This window comes from Poecile atricapillus, chromosome 10, assembly GCF_030490865.1.
Source record: "Poecile atricapillus isolate bPoeAtr1 chromosome 10, bPoeAtr1.hap1, whole genome shotgun sequence".
In the NCBI taxonomy this organism is placed as follows: domain Eukaryota; kingdom Metazoa; phylum Chordata; class Aves; order Passeriformes; family Paridae; genus Poecile; species Poecile atricapillus.
Genome location: NC_081258.1, coordinates 6,177,019 through 6,192,085, shown reverse-complemented (window position 1 = coordinate 6,192,085; position 15,067 = coordinate 6,177,019). Strand labels below are relative to the sequence as shown.

The window sequence follows — 15,067 nt, the reverse complement described above, 5'->3', positions numbered from 1 at the left end:
TTCCAAGGACTGCCAAATAATCTTGATTTCTCTCTAATAGTAAACTCTGTTCCTGTTATTTCTCCAGCTGCATTTTCATCTTCATCATGGCCAAGTCCTTTTGCTCCAGACATGGACATTTACAGCCCATATTGCAACATATTCCCATGGTCTGAGCAGTCTTTGGCTCTACTGATTCTGGGCTAATTTAAGCCACTTGACAAACAACTGGTTTCTTTTCCTGAAGACTCTGACCCCAGAGACAAGCACTGTTACAAGTTGGAAACTTCTTTCACATTTCCCTCACTCTTCCGAGCAGTTTGTTGCATCTCTGATGTGCTCCATCTATTCTTTCATCCTCTTCTGTGTCACCAGACTTTTTCTCAATCTGACATATACTTGATTTAGAAGACAAAGTTCTGTCAGTGTTACTGGTCCATATTATCATATGTTTTACTTTTTATTTGTCATTCTCTTGTATTTGGAGCTCCTGAAGTACCTTAGTTTTCTCTTGGTTCTACTAATCAAGTGTAGTGCTACCTGGAAATTTTTCAATTCGGTAATAGCAAACCTCATGGACAAAATTTTCCTGCAGTGGAAACTGCTTGTACTCACTCAAACTTGCAGTACTGTGACTTAAAAAACCTTTCCAGAGTGAATGTCATGGAATAACCCCAGCACTGAGCAGGGAGCTGTGTCACTTTTCCTCAGGAGGTTACAGGGCAGGGTTCACTGCCTGGAAAGCAAAGCAGAGCTTGTTCCTCCTGTCTCCACTCTGAAGGACTCCAAGCTCTCAGAATGTGTAGCTATCCAGGGCAGTTTAGTAATGAAGAGAGGAAATTTTTATTCGTTATCAGACTCCACAATCTCCTTTCACAACAGCTGAATTTACTAATCTCTGGGGATTCTGAAAAGCAGAAATAAATCTGTTGTACTGCTGTACTTCCCAAAGCTTCTCCAGGGTTGTGATGCTGCCATGGCTCCACCTGGGAGAGGCCAGGAGTACTTGAACAAGTGTTTTGAGTGAGCAGTTACACTAGTGAGAGTCTTTGTTGGCCCAGTTACAGCCCCTGCCCCCAGTCCTGCCATGTAATTACAGTTTCAGTGAAGGAATGCCTGTGTTTGCTAAGGGGCTCAGCAGCACCACATTCAAATTGCTTGTGAATTCTTGGATGAGCATTATATAAATGGATGATTAATGGCTTTTTAGATTATCAGGTAGGTTTTCTTAGCCTTTTTCTGTAGTGTTTCAGTTTTCAAACCAGCAGTCATTATTATCTAAAGAAAGCAGGTTTGGAATAGGTTTCACTGTAACATCCTCTGTAGTAAAGACTGATGCACAGCAATCTGTCATTAGCATTGTCATTATCTTCCTTAATTGTTCCCTCCTGCCCTGGAATATTCACTGGCTTAAACAATAAACCCTTAATAAATCATTGTTCCCTTAGCTTTTTGGACAGGAGGGTTTAGCTTTTCAGGATCAGTTTCAATCCTTTTTTTCTCTCCTCCAGATTTGATTTAGGTATTCTTTGTTTTTAGTAATTTTTGAAATGCTTTCCCCCGATGGTCAATGGGTTGTTGTCATTCAATCACAGTTTTCTTTTTGCCTTCAGTGGCTCTCTCCTAATGCAAACTTCTGAAATACCATTAATAGAATCCACAGCACTTCTAATAACCTTTACTTCTGCTACAGATTTCCTACCTTTTTTTATTTCATTTTGTATTTCCTTTCCAAACTGAATGTTAATTCCTGGGGCCTTTCCTTCTCTTGTCATCATTGGTAATGGGCAGTTCTGGTCCTGCTGGTCATGTGGCAGGAGCTGCAGATCTCAAGCTCTGAAACTGTACATTCATCCTGCAGTGACAGTCACCTCTCCTTCCTAGGAGGGGTAGGTAGATATATTTGTGTCTTGCAATTTACCCATGAGCTGGACAAGATTATTTGCCAGCTAAGAGGAAGTAATACATTTCAGCATCCAGAACTTGTTTTGTTCATTCTGTCTTCAGGTTGTTCTATTTTGTTTCCATTTTAGTTCTGGCCAGGAATAATGGATGAACTATCAGAGCTGAGAGAATTCTATGACCCAGACACAGTGGAGCTGATGAACTGGATTAAGTAAGAGGATTTTTTCTCTATTTCAGTTAAATGCTATTTGCGTAGATCTAATGTTCTTAGTTATAGTGTTCTCCTTATTTGTCACAGCTCAGCAGTGAACTCTGGTGACCTGTGAGGATGGTTAGGGTGGGTGGGTTATCAGGAGGTTGGGTATGAGCAGCTGTGGAGAGCAGCTTTGTGCTTGTGTTCAGTATCACTGCTGTGTTCCATGTGCATCAGGGAACCAGCTGATCCCTTTGCTCTCATAAGGACACAGATTTCCCAGCCAAAAGAGGTAAATTTGGAGGTGTCAGGCTTCTTTCATCATATTTTAGCTACTTCTCTACATTAATAGACCCCTGCAGTGAAATCATTTTATTCCCCCGCCCAACCTATGTACTTCTCAGCTCCATAATGTTATAAAGCTTGGATGTAGTGCTGGAAGATTCATACTCTGCAGTCTGTTTGCTGGACTTTAAAACAATCTAAGTTGTTTCTGCTTCTTAGAATTAATCCCAACATGTGTTCCAAACTGTAAGCAAAATATTTTTAATTGAACTTGAACTTGTCTAAGCATAGGTGCAGTCTTTGAGGGGAGTGAGTCAATCATCCCAACCCCACCTCATCACTTCTGCTTTCTCACAGAGCATAGGAAGGTATTTTTTAGGTGGAAACAGTTTGGAATACTGCATATAGAAGATGCTGAGAAAAAAGGCCAGGTAGGATGTTGTCTGGAGGGCTGTGGACTGAAGGGGTACATTCTCTATTAACATAGAGTAACCACTAAAAACTTTCAGGTTAAGTTTCTGAACAGGGAGATTCCTGGGACTTGTATTCATTTGCAACTCCAGCAATGATTTTAAAAAAAGAAAATTGGTTTCATGTTACAGAGGAAAACATTCTGAAAGTAAATCTGAATATACCACATTAAATATTGAACTGTTTGAAGTATTTCCTTGGAGTATTTCCTTCATATGCAATGAACTTCAGTGAAACCAGTCACCCAGGCTGTTCTCCCCATAGCAACATATTTACACTCCATAATGTTGTATTTCTTTAATCCATAAACTAGAAGGAGTAATTTAGGAGTAAAATATATTACAAGCCTTCAATGACTTATTTTGAAAGCAGGCCATGATTTTTTCCATCATTTAGAATCTTTGCAGCCTTATTGACATGTTTTTGTGACTAATGTTTACCAGCCAGTTCCATTTAGCACTACTGTTTTATTAAAAGATGGTAAATGTCTGATAGTTCAGGTCTCCTGTGTGCAATATATAGAGTTATATATAGATTTATACATAAAATATGCATGTGGAGTTATTCCCAGCCATGAACTGGATTTGACTGGCTCCAATGAGAGTAATTTTTCATGTGTTCTTAGTGCTGAGAATGCTAAACTGGTGCTTGTCATCTCTTCATTCCAAGTCATGACAGACAATTACAGAGGGGCATTTTTTTACTTAGAATTTATTGTATTTAGAAATATTATTCATGTGAAGAAGAGTTAATTATCTATGCTTTAAATACCAGTCAACAAAATTTATGGTAAGTTTCTCAAAGTGGGACAGATTTTCTTAAGTTTGATGTGTAAGGGAACACTTTTGCTATACTAACACTTGATAGTTGTGCTGTAGTTAATGACCTGTCAAGGCTGGTGTCAGGAACTAATCATTCATTATTAAAACTCAGTATGAAAAGCTCTAATTTGTCATGTATAGCAGTGAATTAGGAAGAACTCATCTGTCTTGCAGTCTCTCCACAACAAGAAAACCCTTCTGTCCACTTAACTCCAAATGCATATTAACTTGTCCAAATATACAATCTGAATAATGACCAACTATTAGTCTGTCCCCTGTGAAGTGTCTGCAGATGCATTTCTTACTCTTCCCCTCACTAAAATTGCCATAGCATTTTCAGGAAGATCTACTGGTTTGTATCTGTACAATTGCAGAGCGCAATTTTTTTGCATAATGATCTTGCATATCCCAGTCTTCTGCTTTTTTTCCTACCCACCGTCTCATTTTCTTAACTTTTTTTCAACAAAAAGTCAAGAATCCAATACTCCAGGGATAGTTCACAGCTCTGTTCCCAGCTGGGAGGTACATTAAAATTCTTAGTTTTGGTCTTTCTCCCTAAGACAACAGGAACAACATGCTCATTTGAGAGATGGGGAAGAATATCAGTAGAATGAGCAAATCAATAGCGTGAACTTCCCTACTCTGTTTGCTCCTGGTAAGTGTTAAAGAAGCAATGTCTTCTGCCTTTAAAGGGGAAATCTGCCTACAGTTGTGGAATATTTCAATAGCAGTTGCTAAAACTCACAGAAAAAGTTCTTAGAAATCTTGGGCAACAGCCAAAACAATGGAAAAGTTAACTGAGACTGAGATTCAGCAGAGCATTGTTGGATGCCAACTGTACCTGAACCAGGTGTGGGGACAAGCAGGCAAATTTGCATATTTGTAGAAACCCCACAAATTTCCAAAAAGCTCCTAAGGTTATGCAAATTAAACACCCATGTTTCAATGGTGGTTCTTTCTTTAGTAATTTATACTGATTTATATTAATGGCTATATTTTCATTTCAAGCCAGCTTTAAAGTTTATTACTTACATTCCTGATTTTCAAATGTAATCACACTGAAAACAACACATGTTCCAGACTTTAAAGGCAATATTACACTTATTTTTTTGTAAATTACTGTTCTTAAATTTTTGGGCTTTTGTTGGACAGACATGTGAGTAAATTTCAGGCATGAACTTGCAAGTGCCTGAGAAGTAGGTTTATACCAACCATGTGTAGGTGCACTCATTTATGTGAGCATTATCTGCATGCATAAAATTGAAGCTGGGACTCACAAAAACGCATCTTGTTGTTCTTTCTTTGTGGCTGTCATTTTCCATTTTTGCAATTTTCGGTCTTTCCAAACCAGAGGGAAAAAAAAGAACCATGACAGTGTAACCAAATATGCTTTACTGCCTATCATCTGCAGCTAAATCTGTGATATTTTAATATTGCATTCTGCAAATAAAAAGATTTTCTTTTAAAGGAAAAAAAAATCTATCATGGCATATTCTTAGAATCTCCTTTTCTCAAATCCTTTCACTTTGTTGATTCGTACCATACTCAGGCACTAGTAAAGGAATAATCTGAGACTTGTCAGATTTTACGGCTTTGAAAGCCAACTACAGGGTTCAGCTCTGGAGGACTTTTACTAGAAATAGCCATGCTATTTCTAATGATGTAACCTGTAATTGCAATGCTGGCCATTTCTTCCTTAGTGCTTCCTAAAACCAGCTTGTAATAATTCTTTAGCAGTTCAAAAGAATTACTACTACTTTCAGAGTTCGTGCAAGTACTTCCTGTAAAACCCTTTTATTTTTAATGAGTTATTCTTTAGTATTTATATAATTCTCTAAATCCTTAAGTGTAAGGTAAAGAAAAGGTTCCTACACTGTAATATAGTGCTTAGTTTACCCATTAGCTCAGCTGTAATTAACTTGTTGAAAGCTTAGAGCTTCAAAAATAAATGAGATTATTTGTTCAAAATGCCATCAGGTCTTCTTGGAATGACATTTAAATTATATAATGTAAATCAGTTTGACCTGTAAGTCCTTGTCATTATTTAGTGACATTTCCTAGAGAATAAATTGTTTGCAGGTTGGGCAGTGTGGCATGGAGCTTGGCAGAGAGCTATAAAAAGAAATTATCCTTTCATTTTATACATCATTTGCTCAGACAGATGTAAAAACAGCTCGGTTTTTGTGTGATAGAGAAGTGTCATTGGGGGTTTGCAGCACGGGGGGTGATGCCTGGCACAGGCAGGAGCACCCCTGGCCCTGGGAGTGCCCCTCTGTGCTCAGGTGTCCCCAGCACTCAGCAGTGGCACCTGCAGGAGCTCTGGGGAGGGAACTGGAGAGGGCAGACACTGGGGCTCTGTGTCACCTCCCAGTGTCACCTCCCAGTGTCACCTCCCAGCTCTTGGGGCACTGAAATCCAGCACTTGTGCTCCTACTGCCAGTGCAGCACAGGGAAAGAGTAGCTGGTCTGGGAACATGTGAGCTGGCCACTAAACTATGGACATAGTGATGTGTCTGAAGGAGTATCATTTTCTAGGACTTCAAACCTGTAAATCTCGGGGAAACATCTGCCTTTACCTGAAACACCAGATTTTAGACTCCACCCTGTACCAAAGCACATAAGGCAGTTTTTTGAAAAGCAAGCAAGGGTCACTAGATTGTCTTCAAGGGATGGGGAGAGCAGGAAGTGCTGGCAAAGCTCTGTCTGGTAAAAAATGTAACTCATTTTTTGAAATGTATTTCACCCCTTCTGGGCAGGAGTGAATGCTTTTGGAAAGGGAATCCTGAATCTTCTGCATGATCCATTTCCTGAGGGGAGATTCACTGGGGGCCCAGCTCCAATCTCTGTTCCCTGCGAATGGAGCAGGCTCAGGCTGGAGATCAGGAAGGTTCAGCTTCCCCCAGAGGTGCTGGCACTGCCCAGGCTCTCCAGGGATGGGCAGGAGGCTGCCAGAGCTCCAGGAGCCTTTGGACAGCACTCCAGGGATGCACAGGGGGATTGCTGGGGGGTCTGCAGGGACAGAGGCTGGACTGGATGAGCTCTGTGAGCCCCTTCCAACTCAGTGTATTCTGTGATTCTACATTTTTGACAAGCATTTTTACCAGTAGATTATTAATAAAGGACACTATCACCATTTCATTTAGCTTAATTTTTAAAGAAAAGAGCCTGCAGGCTGGTTTGGCTTTTTTGTTTTGCTTTTTTTCTTGTGGTTTTGCCTTTGGTACTTGCTGGGAGGGGCTGTGTGAGTGGGTTTAAGTAAGTTGGAGTCTGCTACAGAGCCCATTATAATGCAAATCTGCTATCAGAAGAGCAGGGTTGCCTTGGTAAGGCCAGTCAGGTTTTAAAATTTGAACTAATCTTGAACAAGCACAGAAACCTACTTGTCACATTAGAAGTTGCCTGTCCCAGGCATAAACACAGAAATATGTTGAAGATGCTTTAAGAATCATCATTTTTATTTGGGTGTCTAAGCTCTCCCCTCTGTGAGTCCAGCCCATGTCCTTTGCAGCTTAGTCCTACAGACTTGTGCTTTCCCACAGCTCCAGCGATGAGTCCTGGCTGACAGCCTGTCAGGGCCATTCCATTTGCATAGTCCTAAATTCCAACAGGAATTAATTTCTTGCAATGGAACATGTACTTCAGGACACTTGTGGCTTTGAATATTTTAAGTAATAAATAATTTCTTAGGAGATTAAATATTTTCAGACTTGAAAATGAAAACTGGTTTTATAAAGTGCTGAAGGACTAGTCTATCAGTAAAGTTAAACTGGCCTATTAAAAACACTATCCCTGGCCTTCCTAGATGAGATTAATGTACCAGTGCAAGATTTCTTAGGAAAGGTTTGTAATTATTAATTCATTTGCTAAGCATAATCTCTTGAAAGGCGATAGTAAAAGTTAATACTTGTCTCTCAACATTTCAAAGCTGATCATGGAGCTTAAAGATGGCTGAGTGTATAGCTGCAGTTTCCAAAGGCTCCCTAAAGTGCACCCCTAAGTGTCACAGTTACTGTAGTACTTACTTTAGTGCATGCAAGGGGATGTTAGGCACCTGTTCACATTCGAATTTCATTTTAGTTGATTTCATGTGTGCTGCTTTCTCTTGGTTTAGTCTTCACAGACCCTTCCATGGTTATGTGCCTACTAAGCATTAGAAAACACTTCAGCAAAATACAGCCAGTTTCAATTAGCCTGATGATGGGGGTATTCATTGCCTGGCATTTTTACTCTTTCTTTTTGCTCTGCTCTTCTGTTGTGTCTTTGCAAATATCTTAGACTGTAAGCTTGTTGGGAAGAAGATGAGCAAAAAAAAATTTTCATTATTGGTATTTGAGTGATCCTGAGGTAACAGGATTGCTTTGTGGAATTTCTAAGGTTACAGTAACAATAAGTGACAGCATTATTCTGGCATCTTCTGCATCTCCCTGCCCCAGCTTTTTACAACTGGGGTGTCTCTTTTCATAGTTTCTCTCCCACTGTTGTCAGAATAGGAAGATGAATGTCTCATGGAACAAAGTTTTCATTCCAAGTAAATGGTGAATGCCAGGACAGGAGCAGAAAGTTTTACCATTCAGATTAAATAATTCATTTTATATAAAGTACCTTACATATATCAGACACAAACCTAAGTCACAATAAGTTCCTTGAAATTTTAAAAGAATTAGAATATAGAAACCTATAAATATTCAGAGGCTTTATGAACCTGAGAAGTATATAAAATATAGAAATAGTTTGAAATTGTCAGGATCATGTTTTCCTTAGATTTCCTCATAGTGCTTAGTAAATTTTTTATTTGCAGTTGAGTATAATCATAATTTATCCACTGGCATTTGAAGAAAACACAGTTGCTTGAACAGTTTTCTCCCTGAATAGAGGAGAAGCAGAAAAATACTTTTGCAGTCTTTTTTTTCCTTCTGATCTGTCACAAGCATTGCAAAAATGCCCCTGCAGAGACTTCCTCAGACTTATCAACATTTGTTTAGGTCAAACACTCCAAACACAGCAGTGTTTGCTGGGAGCATGCAGCTGTTGGCAGGAGTCAAACTGTGCACTGGACGGACCTTAACCAACCATCCCCACTATGAGGATAAGAACCTGAGAGAGAGAACAAAGCAGGTAAGAGATTTCTGATTTTTTAAAGTAATCCTTGCCCATGTCACTGACTCTACTCCAGCAAACACTGCAAAAGGCATCATGTGCTTTACTTATGGAGTAACTTATTGTCAGGCACAGGCGCAGGATTTAAGTGCTTTGGGATCTCCTGACTCACTTCTGGCAGCTGGTGAGTGAGCAGCTCTGTGCCTTGGTACCCAGCTAGTCCCAAGGGCACTGGTTTGGCTACTGTGGCATCAGTAGATCCTGGTGCCCACTTGGGCTGTTAAACCCACACGGAGCATTCCCTGATACTCCCTTCAGTTCCCATAACAGCACACAGCATTTGATACAGAGCCCTGGGAAACTGCACACGGAGCTGGGGAGACTGTTTCCACCTACCCTTCTCTGGGCTTGAGATATTCTCAAAGCCTGACAGCACCATCCAGTGTTGTGTAGCCAGCAGCATCCTCACCATAACACACATATCCATGTGGCTATTGAATAAAGCATTTATAGATTGTTTCTGTAATATTTGATTCACATGGTTTCTCAGGCTCAGTTCTTTGTTTGTCTCAAGATAGAGGAGTCATGACAGAGCAAACAAAGCAATAGTGAGTGCTGATGTGGTGTGTGTTGGAGCTCAGTTTCCTTGTTCTCCAGATTTACCAGATCTATGCTAAGCGATCTCCTGGTGACGTGTACGGAATCCTGCGCTCCTTTGGCACGGACTACGTGATCCTGGAGGACAGCATTTGCTATGAGAGGAGGCACAGCAGGGGCTGCCGCCTGCGAGACCTGCTGGATGTAGCCAATGGCCACGTGAGTGTTACAGACAAGATCAAAAAATAAAATACATTTTGCTTGACTTTGCTCTGAAACCCAGTTAGTGAGATCTGAGGTAGCTCAGCGTATTTGCACTGTGGGAAGGAAAACCTACCGCAGCCTTTAGACATTCTCAAAATGGCCAAATTAACACGGCTTGCTTTTAAGGGTATTTGAGAACAAAAAAGGGGGAATTTCAGCCTGGGCAGGATAAGTAAGCACTTCCTGACAAGCTCCAGGTTAGGAGTGCACAAGCAGAGTTCCCTCCCCAATATAAATCACTTCAGTGCTTCAGTTCCCACAGGCACAGTGTGGTTCTGTTACCACTCTGTGTCAGGGGAGTTCTCAGGTATTTCTGGGGCTGAGGTGGAGCCAGAGCAGGCTGCACAAGCCCAAGCAGACAGGGACCTCTGACAAAGCAGTTTTATCCATTTAGAGACAATATTCTAAGTCTTACTGGTTTAAAGCTGTTTTTTCCTTCCCCTTGTTTCATACTGTGAACAAACCTGGCCAGCCTGACCCAGCGAATGTATTGTGGAGGTTGTTAGGAACTTGTTATTGCCTATAGCTAAATTGAATTGGCTAAAGAAATCTCACACATCTGTTCCATTTCATTGCAGATCATGGATGGCTTGGGAGAGAATGAACCTGATTTGAAACCTTCGTTGTATCCTCGCTTCTGTGAGGAAATTAAAAAAAACCTTCCTTCTTACACCATGCACTTCACTAGGGTGTTTCAAAACAAAACATTCCATGTTTACAAACTTGCCAAGCATAAATAACATTTCCAACCGTGACTTCAAGTTCAGTATTCCACTGCTAGGACCCACATTAGGAAATGCAGATGAAGTTTACAAACAGGTTATATTTTTAAGACATTTTACACCGATGATTTCCTGTTTAATTACTGTGATTCTTTTTTTTAGACAGTTTAATTTTGATAACATTATTGATGTTACCAAAATTTTCATAAATAAATGCTAGCAGGGACCATTTTGATTATAAATTCTGACCCTCAGAATATTTAGGTTGTAATTGTTTTCCAGTTTCAACTGTTTGGAAGACAAAGGCAGCAGCCTGTGGGAGCACTGCCAAGTGCCAGCCTGCGAATCTGCTCAGCAGTTCAGATTTTCCTCTCAAATGGTAGAAATTCAGTGAAAGCAGCCCATGCTGCTCCTGCCCTGAGTAAGCATTGCCTTTGTGAATCCTAAAAATAGTCACAAAATGAAGTTTCGTCTTACAGTCTGATCCTTTTTGACAGATCCTTGTGCTCTTTCAGTGCCTCTTTTTTGAATTCTTTGGGAATGTATGTGGATATGAGTTTCCAGTCCTGTGAGTGTGATTGCAGAATCAGTGAGTGCGGATTAAGCAAACAATTTTGAAAAAACTTTAATCTTTGGTCCAGCATTTTTAGTGATCAGAAACAAACTGGTTTATAACATAGTGTTTAATGATGGAGTGTTACATATTTTTAGTGAGAAAAAAGGCTGGAGCATGCTTGATACATGTTGCATGTTTGTATCCTTGTAAAATGCTCAGAACAAACAAAAATCTGAATTTCTCAGTTTGGATTCTCAGAACACTTTCTGTATATACTGTCTGAACTACAGGGGATCCTTTTTCTCCTTGTGTGAATCCCACTAGGATAGCAAAATTGGACAAAAGAAAAACTCGTCTCTAAATCAGCAGGAAACCAGTATTTCAAATACATTCAGATCATAGAGCTTTGTTTTGTATAATTTCAGACACAGAGCTCTATATTCTAGCACAAAATCATTGTGTCCTTGTTCTTTAGCCTAAAACAGAGACTACCAGGATTTTAAAATTACATGAAAGATTAGGTGAAGTCAGGCCTCAATGCTGAGAATTTTGTGATGTTTGTACCCTTTGTCTTTTTACCAGCCTGAACTTTGTGATTTGTATTGGATTTCTAAATGTTATGAAGGTACCACATGGCTTTTGCTGTGTTTTTAGCAGTGCTTTGGGTTTAGATTGAAATCAGAAATCAAATTTGGAAGCCTCACAGTACTCTCCATCTTGAATTAGACATCCACTAGGCTCATTTGTTTCTTACAAAAAACAGAATTGTAATAATCAAGTGCCTCTAGGCCCAGGTTGAATTAACATTTGAACACCTATAAGAGTGTTTGTGGCCTATGCAAATAACTCAGTTACAATAATTACCTACTGCAATTAATTTCTAATGATGGGAAACTTAAAGTGCTGCAGATAGCAAACTCCATATTTAATTTAATCAAGATGTGTAATGCGATTAACTGTCACAACTGAGCTGGCTCCAATTCCAAATGATTTAAGTGTTCTCCCTTTCAGTTGTACCGAGGTAAATCACCGAAGAGATGGAGATGGCTATGTCACATGCTCAAACAGTTTTATATTCAGTAAATACTCATTAAACAATGTTCAACATCCTTCTGTCTTTCTCTCTGGCACAGAAGGCTGTGCTGTAGCTGGGCTGTGTTAAATCACACGCTGACAGGAGCTGGGTTGTTACACTGAGCAGCTGAAACTCCTGAGTAATTCCTAGCCTGTATCCTTTAATGAGGTTGGAGACCACTGCAGTTTAACATAATACAATAATAAAACATTTTAATCAGTATTAAAACTTTAATTAGGCCTGTAATGATGCATGGTGGTTCTTGCTGCAAGCCTGGGTCAGTGAATCCCTCAGTGAGTGCCTTCAGTAATTGAAAACAAGCACACAAAAGGTAAAAGATGTCTGGGCTGTATGGCTTGTTCTAGAATGCAATTGGATCTTTCTGGAAAGGTGGAGTAACTTTCCTTTGTTGCAGGGGAGGGATTCCTAAGCCCACAGGTAGCCTGTTGTCTTCAGAATTTACTTACAGGTAACAGCTGAGACTAAGAAATCCTGACTGGAATAGTAATTATTTTTACACAGACTTAATTAAAAAATGCAGTCTCTTATATTGCCAAAGGAGAAATTTAACCTTTTCACAGAAACTGCCAAGTGCAAACTGGTTTGTTTGGGTTTTTTTTTAAACAGAAAGATGTATTGTGAGAGATTATCAGAAAAGTTTAACACTAAGGGATATTCCAGGGACTGCAGTGCAGCATTCAGACACCAGCCTGCTTCAAACAGTAAATCCACGTGCTTAGAGGCACGAGCAGTTCCCAGCTCAGAGGGAGCAGCTCCCCCCTGCCCCTGTTTGAAACAAGGCCTGAGAGGGGCTGGGGGAGAAGGGCTGCACCTCCCATTCCTGAGACACCGACTCTCCCTGGTAACCAGCAGTGGGAAGGGCAGGGACAGGGCTCCTCCTGTGCTCCTTGGTGGCCACAAGGACTTTGTGCTGCATGTGATCAGTGGGATTGTGGTATAAATGGCTTTTTTTTTTTTAGATTGCAGACAAAATGCTATCAAGGAGTCAGGACTTTTTTTAAGAGAGAAAAGCCTTTGAGAAAAGCCGTAAGTGTATTTTCATTTCTTGTTTCAGTGTTCTGCTGGTGGGATCTAACATAGTTATTTTATAATATGTTGTTGTAAAATGATGTAATGACTATTGTATACTAAATAAATTGTGTAATTTCAAAGTCACTTTTTTTGCTTTTTTATACATTGGGATGGGTTGAGAAGGACCTGGTTAGGGAATTCAGCTTTGTTTCAGTCCATATAGGAGGAAAGCAAAATATTTTTACTCAGTATTTTTTGGCTTCTCAAGCTCATTGTATTGTGTGTAGCACTGACTTTTTTGGCATCACTTCTGTGTTTTAACAGATCATTGGGCTTCCTTTGTTAGAAGCTAAAGGTACCAGCTATGATTTTTACCAGTCATCACCCTGTGCATGTCAACTACAATAAAGCCAGCAGACTGAGGCAGTATATCAATTTAAATTATTTTTTTTTTATTTATTAAGTGTATAATATATATATATAATCATATATTAAATGCTTTGACCTGCTTGTTTCCACATTGTAGCTCAAGTTTAGTATTTTTAATGAACAGAAAGGTGCATTCTTGGGGAGCAAAGAAGCACATTTCAAGGGCTGTATGTGCAGTAGGGTGTCCTGATGTGACTCTTGTGGCAAGAGCTGCAGGATGTGCAGAGCTGGAGATAAAACTGCCCCCATGTAGGACTGGTCTAAAGGGGGCTCGGGGGAGTTGGTCACCAGCATTAATTAGGGATCAGTGTAATTGATGGGATGTAAAACACGTGGTGTTTTTGCATAGAGGAGGTTCTGGGCTCCAGGGAATCACCTCCTTTCAATCCCCAGGAGATGGCCATGGGTTTTAGCATTCTTGTAATTAAGAAAATGCTCAACTTTCTTCTTCCCACCTAATCCTGCTTCTTTACAGTCCTGTTTTCCCTCCTAAACCTGCTGGTCAGTAGGTCAGACCTAAGGACAATCAGCTTTCCTATGGCTTGGCTCTGTGTTATGTATTTGGAATGTCATTTTAACAGGGGAAGACTGCAAAGATTAATGTAGTTGACAGGCAGCCAGATTAAATACTAATATCCACATGATTATTTAAATTCCAGACCTTTACAAACATTTTATGCTAAATAAAATGTTCTTACTATATGTTTAAAGTCTGTAAAGAACGTAGAAGAAGATTAATAAAAGTACTAGATTACTGAAAATCCCACTACCTAGGGACCCAACAGGGTATTTTATTCAGTGTTTTTCCTTCCCCCCTGACCCATGGCACAGCTTTCTATGGAAAGCCAGCTGTTCTCCCTGGGAGCCATGGCAGTGATGGGATAAGCCTTTCTGTAGAGGCACTGAAATATTTGTTCCTGTGCAAATGCAGAAAAAGTGAGGATATGATTTCAGCAATTGCACAGTAATTAAAAGAGCAGCATGCAAATTAAAACAGATAAATTAAGTGAACTAATTAGTAATCTCTGGAAAGAGGAAGAGTAGGCTTTAATAGGGCTTGGCAGCTGCAAATGAGTGTGTCCCATTACTGAGATTTTATCTACACAAGCTCCTAGAGCAGTTTGGAAATGTTTCCTGCCCTTCTGTTCTGTGTGGCTGCTCTGTGTGACCCATTGCTTGCCACCCACAGGGTTCCTGGGCACTACTTGTGCTTGTTGTCTGTCTCACCCAGGGACCAGTCCAGTTCCTCAGGGGTGGAGGAAGAGCTCTGACAAGGTCTAGAAGTGTTCTCTGGGTGGGTGACTGGATCCTGAGCCCACCAGCAGAAGCTTTTCAGGCAGCACAGCACCCATGACTCACATCCGTGGAAGGATCTGAGCAAAACTGAGAAATAATTCAACAGAGTCCACCCTTCAGTTATCCTTAAACACAAACAAGGCAGAGACACCCGAGACAGAAGGCTGGTTTATTATTCATCTGGTGCCTGAGACAGGCAGGACACTTGACAAGCAAATAAAGACAGCATTGGCCCCAAGGAGCGTACAGGCTTAATTACATTAAAACCAGCCAAAGCAACAGCATGTCCATAGGTATGGGAAGAACACAAGGTATGTAGACAAAATTATTACTGTTTCAGGAAAG

At 40.3% G+C, this 15,067-nt stretch overlaps 1 protein-coding gene across 2 annotated transcripts in view; it reads left to right on the top strand.

Moving 5' to 3' along the window:
* Positions 1–13,132, top strand: part of DPY19L3 (dpy-19 like C-mannosyltransferase 3) — a 34,857-nt gene extending 21,725 nt beyond the window's left edge. For both annotated transcript variants that reach the window (XM_058846113.1, XM_058846112.1), the window contains 4 exons: positions 2,013–2,095; positions 8,637–8,769; positions 9,409–9,567; positions 10,191–13,132. In XM_058846113.1, coding sequence (XP_058702096.1) covers positions 2,013–2,095; positions 8,637–8,769; positions 9,409–9,567; positions 10,191–10,352 — 537 coding nt within the window. In that variant the 3' untranslated portion in view covers positions 10,353–13,132. The remainder of the gene's footprint in view (positions 1–2,012; positions 2,096–8,636; positions 8,770–9,408; positions 9,568–10,190) is intronic.
* Positions 13,133–15,067: the final 1,935 nt, after the last annotated feature.